The 16,408-nt window shown below is 40.8% G+C and overlaps 1 protein-coding gene across 3 annotated transcripts; it reads left to right on the forward strand.

Annotated features, from left to right (window-relative positions):
* Positions 1-1,441: 1,441 nt before the first annotated feature.
* On the forward strand, positions 1,442-13,378 carry ECSIT (ECSIT signaling integrator). 3 transcript variants are annotated; one of them, XM_058168518.1, is made up of 8 exons: positions 1,442-1,526; positions 6,763-6,944; positions 7,085-7,505; positions 8,125-8,348; positions 9,241-9,298; positions 10,854-10,996; positions 12,075-12,180; positions 12,979-13,378. In XM_058168518.1, exons 2-8 carry the CDS (start codon positions 6,840-6,842, stop codon positions 13,194-13,196), a joined length of 1,275 nt encoding a protein of 424 aa, XP_058024501.1. In that variant the 5' UTR covers positions 1,442-1,526; positions 6,763-6,839; the 3' UTR covers positions 13,197-13,378. The 3 variants fall into 3 exon arrangements, with proteins under 3 accessions (XP_058024501.1, XP_058024500.1, XP_058024502.1); XM_058168517.1 differs by lacking the exon at positions 1,442-1,526 and adding an exon at positions 1,533-1,668; XM_058168519.1 differs by lacking the exon at positions 1,442-1,526 and having other exon boundaries at positions 6,866-6,999.
* The last annotated feature ends 3,030 nt before the right edge of the window (positions 13,379-16,408 follow it).

Consider the following 16,408-nt stretch of genomic DNA (forward strand, 5'->3'; position numbering starts at 1 on the left):
GGTGCTTTGGAAAATAGCTTGACCCCGTTCTCTGTGGCAGCCCCTCAAGTATTGGAAGACTGCTATCATGTCTCCCCTGGTCCTTCTCTTCACTAGACTAGCCATGCACAGTTCCTGTAACCGTTCTTCATATATTTTAGTCTCCAGTCCTCCTAATCATCCTGGTTGCTCTCCTCTGCACTTTTATTTGCAAGGTTTATTGATCAGACAGGTTTATCCTGCCTTTCTATGTTCAAGTCCACAAGTCTTAAAGGGACCGGGACGCCTTGCGCACGGTCACTCACGCCCTCATCACTTCCCGCCTAGACTATTGCAATGCTCTCTACATGGGGCTCCCCTTGAAGAGCACCCGGAGGCTCCAGTTAGTCCAGAATGTGGCCGCGCGGGTAATAGAGGGAGCACCGCGTTGCTCCCATATAACACCCATCCTGCACGGTCTACACTGGCTACCGGTAGCCTTCCGGGTGCAATTCAAGGTTTTGGTTACCACCTTTAAAGCGCTCCATGGCTTAGGACTGGGATACCTTTCGAGACCGCCTTCTGCCGCCGATTGTCTCCCAACGACCTGTGCGCTCCCACAGAGTGGGCCTCCTCAGGGTGCCGTCGACCAAACAATGTAGGTTGGCGACCCCCAGGGGGAGGGCCTTCTCTGTGGCGGCACCAGCCCTGTGGAACGAGCTTCCTCCGGGATTACGACAACTCCCCGACCTCCGGACCTTCAGACGTGAACTGAAGACTTTATTGTTTCAGCGCGCTGGACTAGCTTAAGAATAAAATGTTTTAACTAAATTTTAAGGGTTTTTTAATGGTTTTTTATCAATTTTAATGATTTGGCCATGATAATATTTAGTTTTAATTGGGTTTTTAATGCTTATTTATTATATTGTTTTTAATATGCCTGTAAACCGCCCTGAGTCCTACAGAAGATGGTGCGGTATAAAAGCATGATTTAAAAAAAAAAAAGTTATTTTATGTACTCTCCCCACCTCCTCCAAAATCTTGTCTGAAATTGAGCAAAGAACAAAAAATGAGATGATAACACATTTGCAGTATTAGCTCTGTACAAATGAAGGTGTTGTGGCCGACAGCGTAACTGGCTGGAATTCAGTGACAATAATGCTGTCGGATATGCGCAGGATTTCCCCGCAAAAGCCACTTTACGGGAGTGGTTTAAAAACAAAAGAACACCCATCCACCCGCCAAGTGAAAACTGTAATCTCCAAGAGGCAACGAAGTTCCAGCTGTAAAAGTTTAGCCAAGAAATGAAAAAGACAATCCCAATCGAAGGACCCCGCGGACCCGGCTCAAACCGCTAACGCTGGCTATGGAATTCTGGGAGTTGAAGTCCAACTCTCTTAACGTTCGTAAGGTTGAGCCAGACTGCACAGGAAGCCTCCCACCAGAGGCGGCTCTCGCGTATCTCTAATCGAATGTGAGAGGAGCCGGGACTTTAGGCAACAATCTGAGCAATTGGGGAGAAGACGTCACGAGGAGAAATCCCAGGATGGCGGTGCGGACGGCAGAAGGTCAGAAGCGCAAGGGGAGCGCGCGGACGGCCCTCGGGGGAATGCGGGGTGGGGCGCTACTGAACAAGACGGACCTGCGGGAGTAGGGACGAGGAATGTGCCAGAGCTGGGAGAAAGTCTGATAGGAATCGTGACTGTCCATGTGCGTTGTTCCATTTAAATATGAATTAGGTTTGACAATGCGGTTAACATTTAATATATCATATCTCTATGACCAATATGTATACGTGTTTATTTATTATTGGCTCTAGGTTTTACTATATATTTAATATTCCCTAGCTTTTTAAAGGAGGTGCAGGCTGAATTCAGAGTGCTGAGCGTGAGCCACAAGAAAGCGGGATGGGACATAAATATTTAAAAGAGCTGTGAGGAAGTTAGCTGGAATTATGGGCAGTCATGTATTGCTATACTTGTGTAATCTAAAAACTAGATGAGAGTTGGTATGTACTACTGAGTTGAGAATTGAAGTATAGTACATATTTCAAATCTTGATTGTGGGCATCAAGTAGTTTTTGATACCTAGTGACCAGATAGATACATTTTCATATAGAAGATCTGTCCCTAATCTGATGTTGCAGGTTTTCCAACCCTGCTCTTAATGTCACTGTAACTGAGACTATCCACATTGCTGCCAGTCATCCTTTTCTTCAATCTTTTCTAGCATCACAACCTTTCCCAGAGAGCTAGATTTTCATGTAACATGTCCAAAGTAGGACAATTTGAACTTGAGCAATTATTTCTCAAGTGAGAAAACTCAGGGCCGATTTGTTCAATGATCAATTTATTTGTTTTCTTGGCTGTGCATAGTATTCTCGAGATCTTTTCCAACACAAAAATTAAAGTGTCAACACTACTTATATCCTGCTAGGTAGGTAGATATCATATCCTGATAGGATAGGTAGCCCACAACCTACTTCTTGGTTAGTTAGAAAAATGTGGGGTAGACAGCAGTACCACCAGATGGATTTGTAACTGGCTGAGAAACCATAATCAGCGTATAATCCTCAATGGAACTACAGCCACATGGAGGGATGTAAGCAGTGGGCTATCCCAAGGTTCTGTTTTAGGCCCAGTACTGTTCAATATTTTCATCAACGATCTAGATAAGGCAGGGGTGTCAAACTGGAAGCCCATGGGCCAGATTGTCACGTGCAGGCCATGCCCACCCCAGCTTCATGAATGGGGAAATCACAAAAGTCACATGATGGCAATGTGACGCAGCAAATTTGACACCTGTGAGATAAAGGAATAGAAGGGGAAGTCATCAAATTTGCAGATGACACTAAATTGTGGGAATAACCAACACTCCAGAATATACGCTCAAGATTCAGATGATTTTCAATAGACTTGAACACTGGGCCCTATCTAACAAAATGAACTTCAATGTAAATAAAAGTAAGGTTTTACACTTAGGCAAGAAAATGTACAGGTACAAATTAGGTAAAACCTGGTTCAAAAACAAAAACTATGGGGAGGATTTTGGAGTCCTAGTGAACAATCACTTAATTATGAGCTAACTGTGCAGTGGCAGCTATAAAAGCCAATGCAATCCTAGGTTGTGTTAATAGAAGGACAGAATCAAATTCATGTGAACTATTAGCACTACTTTATAAAGCTTTAGTAAGATCACACTTGGAATACTGCATCCAGTTTTGGTCAATATCAAATATCAAAAAGATGTTGAGAGTCTGGAAAGGGTCCAGAAAAAGAGCAACAAAGATGATTGGGGTGGGGTGGGGTGGAGGCTAAAATATATGAAGAATGCTTGCAGGACTTGGATATGTCTGGTCAAGTGAAAAGAAACAGTAGGGATGACATAATAGCAATGTTCCAATATTGGAGGGGCTGACACAAAGAAGAGAGGATTCAACCTGTTTTTCAAAGCACCAGAAGGCAAGATAAGAAACAATGGATGGAAACTAATCAAGGAGAGAAACAACCTAGAACAAAGAAGAAATTTCCTGACAGAACCGTTAGCCAGTAGAATGGCTTGCCTTGAGAAGTTGTGGATGCTCCATCACTGGAGGCTTTTAAGAAGAGACAGCCACTTGTCTGGAATGGTATAGGGTTTCCTGCTCAAATAGGGGGTTGGACTAGAAAACCTCCAAGGTCCCTTCAAATTATGTTATTCCTCCTTTTCCATAATTTTTGCTTCCATAGTGTCACATGACTTGTATAATTTTGATATTTTTCAAATCAAATACTGTAGTAAATTACATTCTCTAAACATCACATCTCCTTCATTAAGGTTGGGGATGAAGATCATAACATGGAGAAATAGGATAATATATAATAGTATTTCATGTTAATCTTCCTGCCAACTTCTGACTGCTTTTGACTGTTTTGCTTGACCTCAGGATTGGTCTGTGAAAACTTTTTCTGTTGAAGGAATAAATTATCACAACACCACAGTTACCCTTTTATTTCACACATTTGGCTATAATGTTTGGACAATAAAGTTTTGGGACAAAGAAATTTAGAATGTTTGAGGGGAAGCTACAGAATGTCTTTTATCTCTTAACTGTGGAAGGGATATGCATTGTGTATGTACAAGAATTATGGAAAGGTAATAGCATCCTAATACCTTCCTTTACTAAGGAATCTTAATCTTTAGCAAGTTCTGCATCTCCAGAGCTGCTGTTTTGCTTGCCTTGCAGCCCCTCAAGTTTTTCCAAACTCTGAAATTCCTGGCTCTCCAAGCTTAGTTGTTTGCTTGCAGATGTTTCATTGCCAACTAGGTACATCAGCATAAGTATGGGCTTTACTCCCTGTCTATATACAGTAGCTTGACCTGCCAGTTTTGGTGAGGTCATACTTATCTCTTTGATCATTCCTTGATTAGGGCATTGTTTTCTGTTTGATTGGCCCAGGGTTAATACCTATTGATTTGGGTCTTGGCTGTTGGAAAGGATGTGTTCTGGTCTTTTCATTTCCTTCTTAGTTTTTTTGTTGTCCATTTTAATGAAACTATGTTTTAACATGTCCATATAAATTGCTGTTTATGGATAAGTTCTGCAAGTCTTCTGTCTGGCCTACATAGTGACAATTACAATCCTTACAATATATGTGGTAAATGACTCCTATTTTTCCTTCCTGGCCCACTGAACCTTTTGGTTTACTTAAGATGTTTTGAAGGTCTTTAATTGGTCAGTGTATTACAGTGTTCCACTGGTTAATTGTTCTCACTGTTAGGAAGTTTCTCCTTAATTCCAGGTTGCTTCTCTCTTTGATTAGTTTCCAGCACTTTCTTCCCCTGCCCTCTGGTGCTTTGGAGAATAATTTGACCCCCTGTTTTTTGTGGCAGCCCCTCAAATACTGATATACTGCAATCATGTTACTCCTAATTCTTCTTTTCTTTAGAATAGCCAAACCCAAATCCTGCAACCATTCTTCCTTGTTGTAGTCTCCAGGTCTTTGATCATCTTAGTTGCTCTTCTCTGAACTTTTCCAAAGTCTCAACATCTTTTTTGTAGTATGGTGAGCAAAACTGGTTGCAGTATTCCAGGTGTGGTCTTACTAGGGTTTTATAAAGAAGTACTAATACTTCATGTGATCTTGAGTCTATACCTCTGTTTATACAACTCAGGATTGTATTAGCTTTTTTGCTGGCGGCTGTACACTGCTGGTTCATATTCAAGTGATCATCCACTAAGACTCCAAAGTCCCTATGACAGTTACTGTTTTTGAGCCAGGTCTCGCCTAATGTGTATTGCTTACTTCCCTCCCATGTGGATATATACCATTAAGGACTAGACTAGACTAGACTACTTTATTGTCACTTCGAATGTACACTAATTGGCATACATTAAAATGAAATTAAGTTGCATACAGCTCTCAAAGGGTCTCTACCTTTAATATAAATTTAAACATGACAAAATAAATAAATAAATACAAAATTATGCATGTACCGATATGACATGGAGAAACAACACAATCTAGTTCAGATGTATACATGTACATGGCAAAAGAAACAAATCTTGCAAGTTTACCAGATGGATGGCATAGAGAACAAAGCTGTTACAGAATCTGGAGGTCCTGCTACAAATACTTGGAAACCTCCTCCCAGAGGGGAGCAATAGAAAAAAATTGTGAAGTGGGTGTGTGGGATCTCTAACAATGCTTTGAACTCTAAGCACAAAGCATTGTGCTTATAAGCAATAACCTGAATGACAGAAAGCGAGCTTCCTATAATCTTCTCAGCTGGCCTTACCACTCTCTGAATGGACTTTCTATCTGAGGCACTGCTGCCACCAAACCAAACAGTGATGCAGTTTGTTAAAACGCTCTCAATCGTGCCTCTGTAAAAAGTGGCCAGGATAGAAGGAGAAAGATGTGCTCTTCTCATCCGATGCAGGAAATGCAGACACTAGTTTGCATGCTTCACTAAGGATGACGTGTGGAGAGACTAATTCAGGTTGTAAGTTATCTGCACCCCCAGATACTTAGTACTGTTGACCATCTCTAAAGCTACATCCTTGATACTGAATAAAGTTATGACTATGACGGCTCTTTCTAATATCTAAAAGACTACTCATTGAGTACTGTTTGTCAGCCAGCTACTAATCCATCTGGTGGTGATGTTGTCTATTCTACATTTTTCTAGTTTATCAAGAAGTATACTGTGGTGTACTTTGTCAAATGCCTTACTGAAATCTAAGTATATTATGTCCACAGCATTTCGCTGGTCTACTTGTTAGTTAGCTGGTTGGTGTAGGTTATTTTTCGATAGAATTATGTGCTTAATTTGCAGATGTTTCCTCTGTTGATGAGAATATCCAGGAAGTGGAGTATGTTTGTTGCTTTGTTCTTCTCTTGTAAATTTTGTTCCTTTGAAAATGTTGCTGATTGTTTCATGTGTCTTCTGTTGTTGTTCCTTTTTATTAAGACAAAGTTGTCATCTACTTACTGGACCCATACTTTATGTTGCATGTGTTGGAGTGCTATTGCTTCTAGATGCTGCATTACAGTCTCTGCTATGAGTCCTGAGAGTGGTGATCCTTTGGGTGTTCCTCTGACTGGTTGGTATATTTGTCCATCAAATTGAAAGTTGCTAGTGAGGCAGAGGTTGATGAGTTCCATGATTCTGGATATCTATCTTCATCTTAGTGTATTTGGCTAGGTTGAGTATGCTGTGTAGTATTGCTGCCATGGATTCTTTTGTTAGTTCTGGTTCTATGGGTGTAAAGAGTGCTGTGACATTGAATGTAACCATAATTTAATCTTCTTCTATTTTTAGGTCTTTGATTTTCTGGAGGCATGTAATGGGAAGTTGATAGATCCCAGTTTTTTGTTCTGGAAAACAGATGGACTGTCATGAAGTGCCTCAGGGCATTATTAGTGGCTGGGGAGCTTTCTGCAAGAAGAGGCTCCTTTCTTAAAAAGGATCTTCTACAATTACAAAGAAGCTCTTATTTCCAGGTACAAAACAAAAAATCCTAAAAACTGCTCTTAATTTCTGAGATTGCATAAAAATGTGAGTCTATTTATCTGCAATATTTCTTTGATTGTACTCTGGTCTGTAATTCTTTCATCTCTCCAATAAACTTTGCTTGTCTTAGAACTCCAGTTTGGTTCCTGTGAGAAGTATCCAAATGAGCACAGTTCTTAGCACTTCCAACTTCGCTGTAAAGAAGCATGAAAAACCTGACAAAGAATCTGCCAACCAGTCATTAGTGAAAATTGAAGATATCTTTGAGACAGTATCTGAACACGAAAAAACTAAAGCTACATTTCAGGACGCCGTGGACATCTTCTGCAAGCGGGATATCCGCCGCACGGGTCATGTAGAGTTCATCTATGCAGCTCTGAAGAAAATGCCAGAATTTGGAGTGGAGAAGGATGTTGATGTCTACAACAAAATCTTGGATGTCTTCCCTAAGAAAGTCTTTATTCCTCAAAATGTTTTTCAAAAAATGCTCAAATACTATCCCAGTCAGCAGGATTGTGCTATCCTGCTGCTTGAACAGATGGAGCACTTTGGTAGGTACATGCCTTCTAGTAATAGTGAGAGGGCCCCAAAAGTGGGGAATTTTTTTATGATATGAAAAAACATGGGATCCTCCATCTCCACAAACTTGCTCTTAATTTAAAAATTGTTCATAGATTACATGAATGATCTTAGCATAGAATGCTAACACTGCTGATAAAATAACTGTTAATGGAGAACTTTCCAGTCACTTGGAGAAATTTTTTTCTGGTTTTTGCTTTGGAAAGATTTTTACAATATAGTTGGTATCAATAAAATATACCAACTATATTTTACAATATAGTTGGTATCAATAAAAATTTGTTTATAATGATCAGTGTGGCACCATTCTCACTGCTACATCACACTTTGCAGAAAAGTTATGGAGCATAATCGCACATCCCCCTCAATAATTTTGAATTATTTTGATGCAATTTTGACCTGAAGCTGTATCTTGGAAACTGGAGCCAATTAATACTCAGGACTTAATTTTCTTTTATTATTGACCCAATTTTGGTAAAATTAAGCTACTTTCATTTTTGAGGCTTTCTCCTTGTAGACCTTTTAGTAATGGGTAAATAAAAACAGTTTCTTCTCATTCCTAATAAGTTTGTCCTTTCTCTTGTCCTAAAGGTGTCATGCCAAACTTGGAAACCAGGTTTTTGCTGCTCGAGATCTTTGGTAATAAAAGCTACCCTATAAGAAAATATCAGAGGATCATGTACTGGTTCCCTAAATTTAAGCATATCAATCCTTATCCTGTCCCAACTCCTCTGCCAGAAGATCCTATTGAACTTGCAAAGTTGAGCTTGCAGAGGATTGCAGCTGATCTGAATGCCAAAGTTACAGTTTATCAGGTAAATTGAGAAATTTGCAGTCTTACTGGTAGAGGAGATAATCTACTGTGCAGATTCAAATGATTAGTTTCTCCATTAATTTAAAGTACTGATGTTTCTTTTGGATGTAGTACCTTTCCATTATCATGTGTCAAACATTCAAATTCCTTAATAGAAAAACTAAAAATCTTGAGGTTTTGGCCTTTTACAGTATGTGGGCCACTGGCTTTGTGTGGAAAGTATAGATATATTCCTGAAATAAGAGAAAGCTTAATTATGAAAATCTTAACTTTTTAACAGAAAAAGTTTGGAGTTCTCAGGTAAATGAAAGCTAAACCTGAAAATATTCGGGAAGCATGTAAAAGAAAAATACTTCCTTTCCTTACCCATCTACTTTACTAATACAGGTAGTCCTCAATTTACGACCACAATTGAGCCCAAAATTTATGTTTTTAAGGGAAATTTGTTAAGTGAGTTTTGCCCCATTTTACAAATTTTCTTGCCACATTTGTTAAGTGACTCACTGCAATTTTTTATTAGTATATGGTTGCTAAGTGAATCTGGTTTCCCCATTGACTGCTTGTCAGAAGGTTGCAAAAGGGGATCACATGACGCTGGAACACTGCAACCATCATGAATATGAATCAGTTGCCAAGCATCCAAATTTTATTCACATGACCATGGGGTGCTACAACGTTCATAAATGTGAAAAACGGTTATAAGTCTATCTTTTTGGTGCTGTTGTAACTTTGAATGGTCACTAAACAAATTGTTGTAAATCGAGGATTACCTGTATTTCATCTCCTTATCCTCATGTTTCATTCTCATCCTTATCTTCTGTCCTTTAATGGCTTCCTCTAATTTATTATGTTGCTCCTTTACTAACTTTTGGATCATCAATGAACGTTTGCAGATCTCCCACTCAGAGGTGCTGGATTCTGGACAAGAAATCAATCATCCACATATCGTAGGTACTGAATTCTTTCTGTCATTTTTCCTTTGTGCTGACTGGATAATCTCAGATTTGAGGACCAAATGAATATGCAACAAATTTGGGATTTCCATCATAATGTCTGTAGGTGCCACCGTCAGAAGGTCAAGTAAGTAAGACAAGGGAGCTTCTTTACCTATGTTCAAAATGAAAGGAAAAGAAAAGAATCTTACCAGCTGCACAGAGAAGGCTCAAAAGGCAACAAAAAGGCAATACTATTTAATTGCAGGCTCAGTTTTCTTCAACATAAATGAAATTGTGAAGGGCAGAATAAAGGGATAAGATAAAAGCCTGGTGGTAAATCTACGGTGAGAAAATACCCTTTTATTTGAATGGTTGTAAATCTCCAGGACCAGATTTTCTCCTGTACAAGAGATTTTCCTCTTGTTGCAATTAATTGATTTCCTTCTGTCATGTGCATATAGGAAGTAGGCCAGTCTGGTTTCTTCCTTCTTGCTTGCCATCTCATTTATATTTATGATTTATATTGATATTGATTGCTTATTTGTACCCTATGATTATCATTAAGTGTTGTATCATTAAGTATTAAATTGTACCCTATGACCATCATTTGTGTTGTAAATGTTGTATCTTGACGAAAGTATTTTTTCTTTTATGTACACTGAGAGCATTTGCACCAAAACAAATTCCTTGTGTGTCCAATCACACTTGGCCAATAAAAAATTCTATTCTATTCTATTCTATTCTATTCTATTCTATTCTATTCTATTCTATTCTATTCTATTCTATTCTATTCTCTGCCATAGGAGACAGAGGGAACGCCACAAAAATGTGTGATATACATATGATATCAATATATACCTGCAACAGCCATTATTATTGTAATTATTATTTTTATAATGCATATAGCAGATAGGACAAGGCATTGCTTGACTTGAATAGACTTGGGAAGCATAGATATTTGTATACCAGTTGGGGACTATTGTGCAATCCTCATTCTTCAGCTCAGAGATACAAACGATGAAACTGGAAATTCAACAGATTGGTCAGGGAGGAAAAAACAAGAAATTTCCTTTGCATGAATTTTTTTTTCTGTGCTCCACTTGTTTTTCTCATAGCTAGCACTTGATTCTCTGCATCTTCTAGCTATTTCATTTCTACTAGGACTAGAAATACAATCACAGGAGAATTATATAGTGACAGAAATGCTGTGGCAATGAAGGGAAATACTGGCTTACAAAATTTCTTCAAAATATAGTGCTTTGGCTGCCAGCTTCAGAGTTGATAATGAATCAACATGAATGGATAGTGGGATCTAAGATTTGAAATATTTGTGGACATTATCCAGAAATCTCAGTCTGGATTTCCTGGAATTTGGTTTCTAAAGTCTTCCTTGGACATAGCTGATAATGCTGATAATTCTTGTTTTGGATGAAAACAAAATACAACACATCTCTTTTTTTAATTTACTAAAGAGCTAGAGTTGACATACTATTTTTACATTTTAAAATAATGGTGGTGATTAACCTTTGTTTTATAACCTGCTCTTTTTGTGTCTCTTCTCTGTCTTCCAGGAAGCCAAAGCCCTGATCAGCAGACACTGCTTGCTTCTCATAACACTGAAAAGCCCATTTTCCTTGAAGGCCCCTTTCGCTTATGGCTCAAGACCAAGTGTGTTTATTACTATGTGCTCAGAGCAAAGCTTTCAGAAGAACATGTAAATTAGTATTTGATACCTTCTCTAAAGACTGCTTGTAACATTGAATTAGACACGGAAGGATGCATGTAATTTCTCTGCTAGCGCACCAGAAGGAGTTGTGTGAGCATGTGTCAGTGCAAAATAAACTTATAAAAAAAGATGAACTATGAATGTATTCTGAATGGCCATGAGAGGAATTAATCATGCAGAGAGGGGAAAGCAATTCAGGGTGTGAAAATGTATTCCTACCTGATAGAGATTGTGCAGCGTAGACATTTTAGAGAGGGAAACAGTGTAATCAAACAGGATACTTATAAAAGAATTTGATATCTGAATGGCTTAGTGCTATTTTTAGTGTTAAAGTCTTAGTTGAGAGAGAAGAGTAAGTAATTATTGGTTATTTTGGATGACAAAGACTAAATTTTGTTCAAGAGCAAGCTGGATCTTGCACTAGCTGAAGCTCCAACAAAGCACTTCCATTCACTTCTTTGTTAGTTGGAAGTGAAGGCCAGAGGAGGGCAACAAAATGAGGACAGACCATTTGTTTTTGTTTAAATAATTCAACACCAAGCAACAAAATCTCTGTTGGACATGTTCAGGTGCAAGTATGTAGACGCCAAAAGAAATGAAACGGGGGATTCCACAATCCTAACTGGGGAACAAAGAGGGCATCCAGCTATAGGAAAAATGGAGAAAAGAGGCTCATTTCATGGATTTAGCTTAGTAAGGAAAAGCTTCTTAATGATAGAGAAAAAGAACAACAGGGAGCTATTGATTGCTTAAATGGCATTTTTATACTTCAGAGGACATCTGAAGGGATAAGCAGACCCTGAGCACTAGTGTCAGTCAGAAATAGTAGAGACCAATAACTTTACTATCCTTTGAGTATCTCTAAAACTTTGCTGAAAATTGAGATTGTTAGAATAAAATACATTGCTCTGCCATATCCTCTGAAGCATGTAGCTTTAATGGAGAGAAACACAGAAATAAGTGACTAGATGTTTCTGTTTACTTTTCCTAAACAAAGATAGTAGGGTTCTGTTCAGATAATTTACTATTGAAAAAATAATCAACACTTCCTTGCTTCTGTTCACAGATGGTGGAAGTGATTGACCCAGAAAGGAATTTCTACTACCCCATGCATCTGGATATTGATCTGGAACGGGATGTTCTGGATGATCGTGAGTTTTACACAGATAAAGGTAGCCATCATATATGTGGGTGTTGTGTTTTGTATGCAAAAATAACAGTCTCGATCATCCTTAGCAAGTAGGATGAAATCCTTCCCAAAGTAAAAACTAGAAAAGGATAGGAGAATCAAGTGAACGGAGTTTAAACGAACAGCTTCTCTTGTCTTGCATGACCATTTAGTAGAAAGACCCCTGCCAGCTTGTTTATGACTTCTCTTATGAAAATGTAAACTCCCAGGTTGTGGGATCTGTGTAAAGTCCCATGCATATACAGATAGTCCTAGATTTATGACCCAAATTGGTATCAGAATTTCCATTGCTAAGCAAGGCAATTGTTAAGTAAGTCACACCCAATTTTCTGACAATTTTGTTAAGTGAATCATGCAGTCATTAAGCAAATCTCGCTTCACTCATTGACTTTGATTGTGAGATGGCGGCTCGGAAGGTCACAAATGCCAATAGTTTGACCCCAGGATACTGCAACTGTCGTAAATACATGCCACTTTCCAAATTCTCAAATTTTGATTATTTCACTATAAGGATGCTGTGATGGTCATAAGTGTAATGACCTCTTGTTTAAAGTGCCATTATAACTTCAAACAGTCATTAAACAAATGGTTGTAAATCAAGAACTGCATGCAAGTAATGTAAGCTGTATTCTGGGAATTGACAGTGGATGATGAATTGACCTTTAGGTGTTTGCATTTGTCCCTCTGATGCTTAAATTGAATACTTAACACCTGTACTTCTTTGTAATCCTTTTTGAGCTGTCTTAGAATGCTGACACTGTATTTTGTGTTTTCTCTACAGTTAAGGAGGGCCCTGTGTTTGCCATGTGTATGGTTGGGGCAGAAAACAAGGCTACCTTGGCCAAATGGATTGTGGGTCTTCAGAAAACAAACCCTATTTTGCATGATATAACTGTCATATTCCGTCTCATGCACAGCCCTCAAGAGCTGCAGTGCAATGAAGAAACAGAGGGCGATAATGCAAGAACACAGGCCAAATTCTTCAAACAAGAAGTTTGAAACTTCACTGATCAGGCTTTAGGTTTCAGCTATGTTATATGAGGGTTTTAAGGACATTTGAGCGAATAAATTCCTGAATTGTTAAATCAGGTTAAGATGTAGATTAATATAATATGTTTCTGATACTGCAGATGGAGGAGGATTGAGGCTTTGTAAAATAAGATCTGACATAAAACCTGCAACTGTCTTATGTGTATATTTATTTTCAGTGCTAGATAGCTGTAGATTAAACAAATCTGAGAATGTTCAAAATTTTATAATTCTTCAGTTTATTTATTTATTTATTTTATTTATTTATTTATTTAGATTTTTATACCGCCCTTCTCCCGAAGGACTCAGGGCGGTGTACAGCCAAATTATAAAAACAACACAATGTACAATTAAAACAAAACTTAAAACAAGCATATTCCATAAATGGCCGTAATTTAAAACGATCAAATTTAAAACCCTTAAAATTCATAAATAATAACCCCAATTAAAATTATTTAGGATTAAAAATTTAAGCCAGTCCCGCTTGAATAAACAAATGTGTTTTCAGCTCACGGCGAAAGGTCTGAAGGTCGAGTAATTGGCGCAAACCAGGGGGAAGTTCGTTCCAAAGGGTAGGAGCTCCTACAGAGAAGGCCCTTCCCCTGGGGGCCGCCAGCCGACATTGCTTGGTGGACGGCACCCTGAGAAGACCCTCTCTGTGTGAGCGTACAGATCGGTGGGAGGCATGAGGTAACAGCAGGCGGTCCCGTAAGTACCCGGGCCCTAAGACATGGAGCGCTTTAAAGGTGATAACCAAAACCTTAAAGCGCACCCGAAAGACCACAGGAAGCCAGTGCAGACTGCGCAGGAGCGGTGTTACGTGGGAGCAGCGTGAGGCTCCCTCAATCACCCGCGCAGCTGCATTCTGAACTAACTGAAGCCTCCGGGTGCACTTCAGGGGAAGCCCCATGTAGAGAGCATTGCAATAATCCAAACGAGAAGTGACAAGAGCGTGAGTGACCGTGCATAAGGCATCCCGGTCAAGGAAGGGGCGCAACTGGCGGACCAGGCGCACCTGGTATAAAGCTCTCCTGGAGACGGCCGCCAAATGATCTTCAAACGACAGCCGTCCATCCAGGAGAACACCCAAGTTGCGCACCCTTTCCATTGGGGCCAATGACTCGCCCCCAACAGTCAGCTGCGGTTGCCACTCCATCTTGGAGGGATTGAGCCTGAGCCTGTTTCTCCCCATCCAGACCCGTACAGCTTCCAGGCACCGGGACAGCACTTCGACAGCTTCGTTGGGGTGGCCCGGGGTGGAGAAGTACAGCTGCGTGTCATCAGCGTACAGATGGTAACTCACCCCGAAGCCACTGATGACCTCGCCCAGTGGCTTCATATAGATGTTGAACAGGAGAGGCGAGAGAATCGACCCCTGAGGCACCCCACAAGTAAGGCGCCTCGCGGTCGATCTCTGCCCCCGTCAACACCGTCTGCATCTGGTCAGAGAGATAGGAGGAGAACCACTGATAGACGGTGCCTCCCACTCCCAAACTCTCCAACCAAGATACCATGGTCGATGGTATCAAAAGCCGCTGAGAGATCTAACAGGACCAGGGCAGAGGAACAACCCCTATCCCTGGCCCTCCAGAGGTCATCCACCAACGCGACCAAAGCTGTCTCCGTACTATGTCCGGACCGGAAGCCGGACTGGAACGGGTCTAGATAGATAGACAGCTTCATCCAGGTACCAGGGGAGCTGCCATGCAACCACACTCTCTACAACCTTCGCCACAAAGCGAAGGTTGGAGACTGGACGATAATTTCCTAAAATAGCCGGGTCCAGGGAAGGCTTCTTGAGGAGGGGGTCTCACCACTGCCTCTTTCAAGGCGGCGGGGAAAACCCCTTCCAAAAATGAAGCATTTATAATTCCCTGGAGCCAGCCTCGTGTCACCTCCTGTGTGGCCAGCACCAACCAGGAGGGACACGGGTCCAGTAAACATGTGGTTGCATGTAGCCTCCCTAGTAACCTGTCCATGTCCTCGAGAGCCACAGAATCAAACTCATCCCAAATAACCTCAACAAGACGCGTCTCTGTCATCTCAATTGGGTCATCGTAATTTTGGTCTAAACTATCCCGAAGCTGAACAATTTTATCGTATAGATAACCGTTAAACTCCTCAGCACGTCCCTACAAGGGGTCATCCTGCCCCTCCTGATGAAGGAGAGAGTGGGTCACCCGAAACAGGGCGGCCGGGCGGTTATCTGCCGACGCAATGAGGGTGGAAACGTAAGAACGTTTCGCCTCCCTCAGTGCCACTAGGTAGGTCTTAGAAAAAGACCTAACTAGTGTCCAATCAGCCTCGAATGGCTAGACCTCCAGGTACTCTCTAGGCGTCTTCTCCGGCGTTTCATCTCTCTCAGCTCCTCAGAAAACCAAGGAGCCAATTGAGATCTACGCCGGGTCAGAGGCCGCAAAGGCACGACAAGGTCCAAAGCCTCAGCCGCAGCCTGTTCCCAGGCCGCTATTAGTTCTTCAGCCGTGCCGTGGGCAAGATCCTCAGGGAACGGCCCAAGCTCCGTCAGGAACCTCTCGGGGTCCATCAGGCGCCTGGGACGGAACCAACGCATTAGTTCCATGATCATGCTTAATTCTGTAGATAATAGTTAACGTTTTCTGGATGTTACTAAATTTGGAAGAAAATCCCCCTTCTCACTGCATCACACTTTATATGTCAACCAAGTTGCCCATCTTTTCATGTGTTGGAGGGAGAGCTGAAGAGTATTGCCTATTGTAGTTAGTACAAAAAAGTAGTTGTATTCTGGTCAGATAGGTGACTGTCTAGACCAGGCGTGTCAACTCACGTCATCACGTGACGTATCACAACTTCCCCCTCCCTTCATTAAACTGGACGTGGGGGTGGCCAGTATGTGATGCATCTGGCCCACGGGCATGAATTTGACACCCCTGGTCTAGACGCTTCTTAAACACATCCAGTGATGGAGCACCCACGATTTCTGGAGGCAAGCTGTTCCACTGGTTAATTGTCCTCACTGTGAGGAAGTTTCTCCTTAATTCCAGGTTGCTTCTCTCTGATTAGTTTCCAACCATTATTTCTTATCCTGCCCTCTGGTGCTTTGGAAAAAAATTTGACCCCCTCTTCTTTGCGTTAGCCCCTCAAATACTGGAATACTGCTATCAAGTTGCCCCTAATTCTTCATTTCCTTAAACTAGCCAGAC

This window comes from Ahaetulla prasina, chromosome 2 (genome assembly GCF_028640845.1).
Source record: "Ahaetulla prasina isolate Xishuangbanna chromosome 2, ASM2864084v1, whole genome shotgun sequence".
In the NCBI taxonomy this organism is placed as follows: Eukaryota; Metazoa; Chordata; class Lepidosauria; order Squamata; family Colubridae; genus Ahaetulla; species Ahaetulla prasina.

Excerpts from the sequence above, each read along its gene's own strand:
- ECSIT (XM_058168518.1), top strand. The coding sequence starts at position 6,840 with ATGAAGTGCCTCAGGGCATTATTAGTGGCTGGGGAGCTTTCTGCAAGA. Across the intron at positions 10,997-12,074 it reads CAAAGCTTTCAGAAGAACAT|ATGGTGGAAGTGATTGACCC; the intron begins GTAAATTAGTAT and ends TTCTGTTCACAG. Across the intron at positions 12,181-12,978 it reads TGAGTTTTACACAGATAAAG|TTAAGGAGGGCCCTGTGTTT; the intron begins GTAGCCATCATA and ends TTTTCTCTACAG.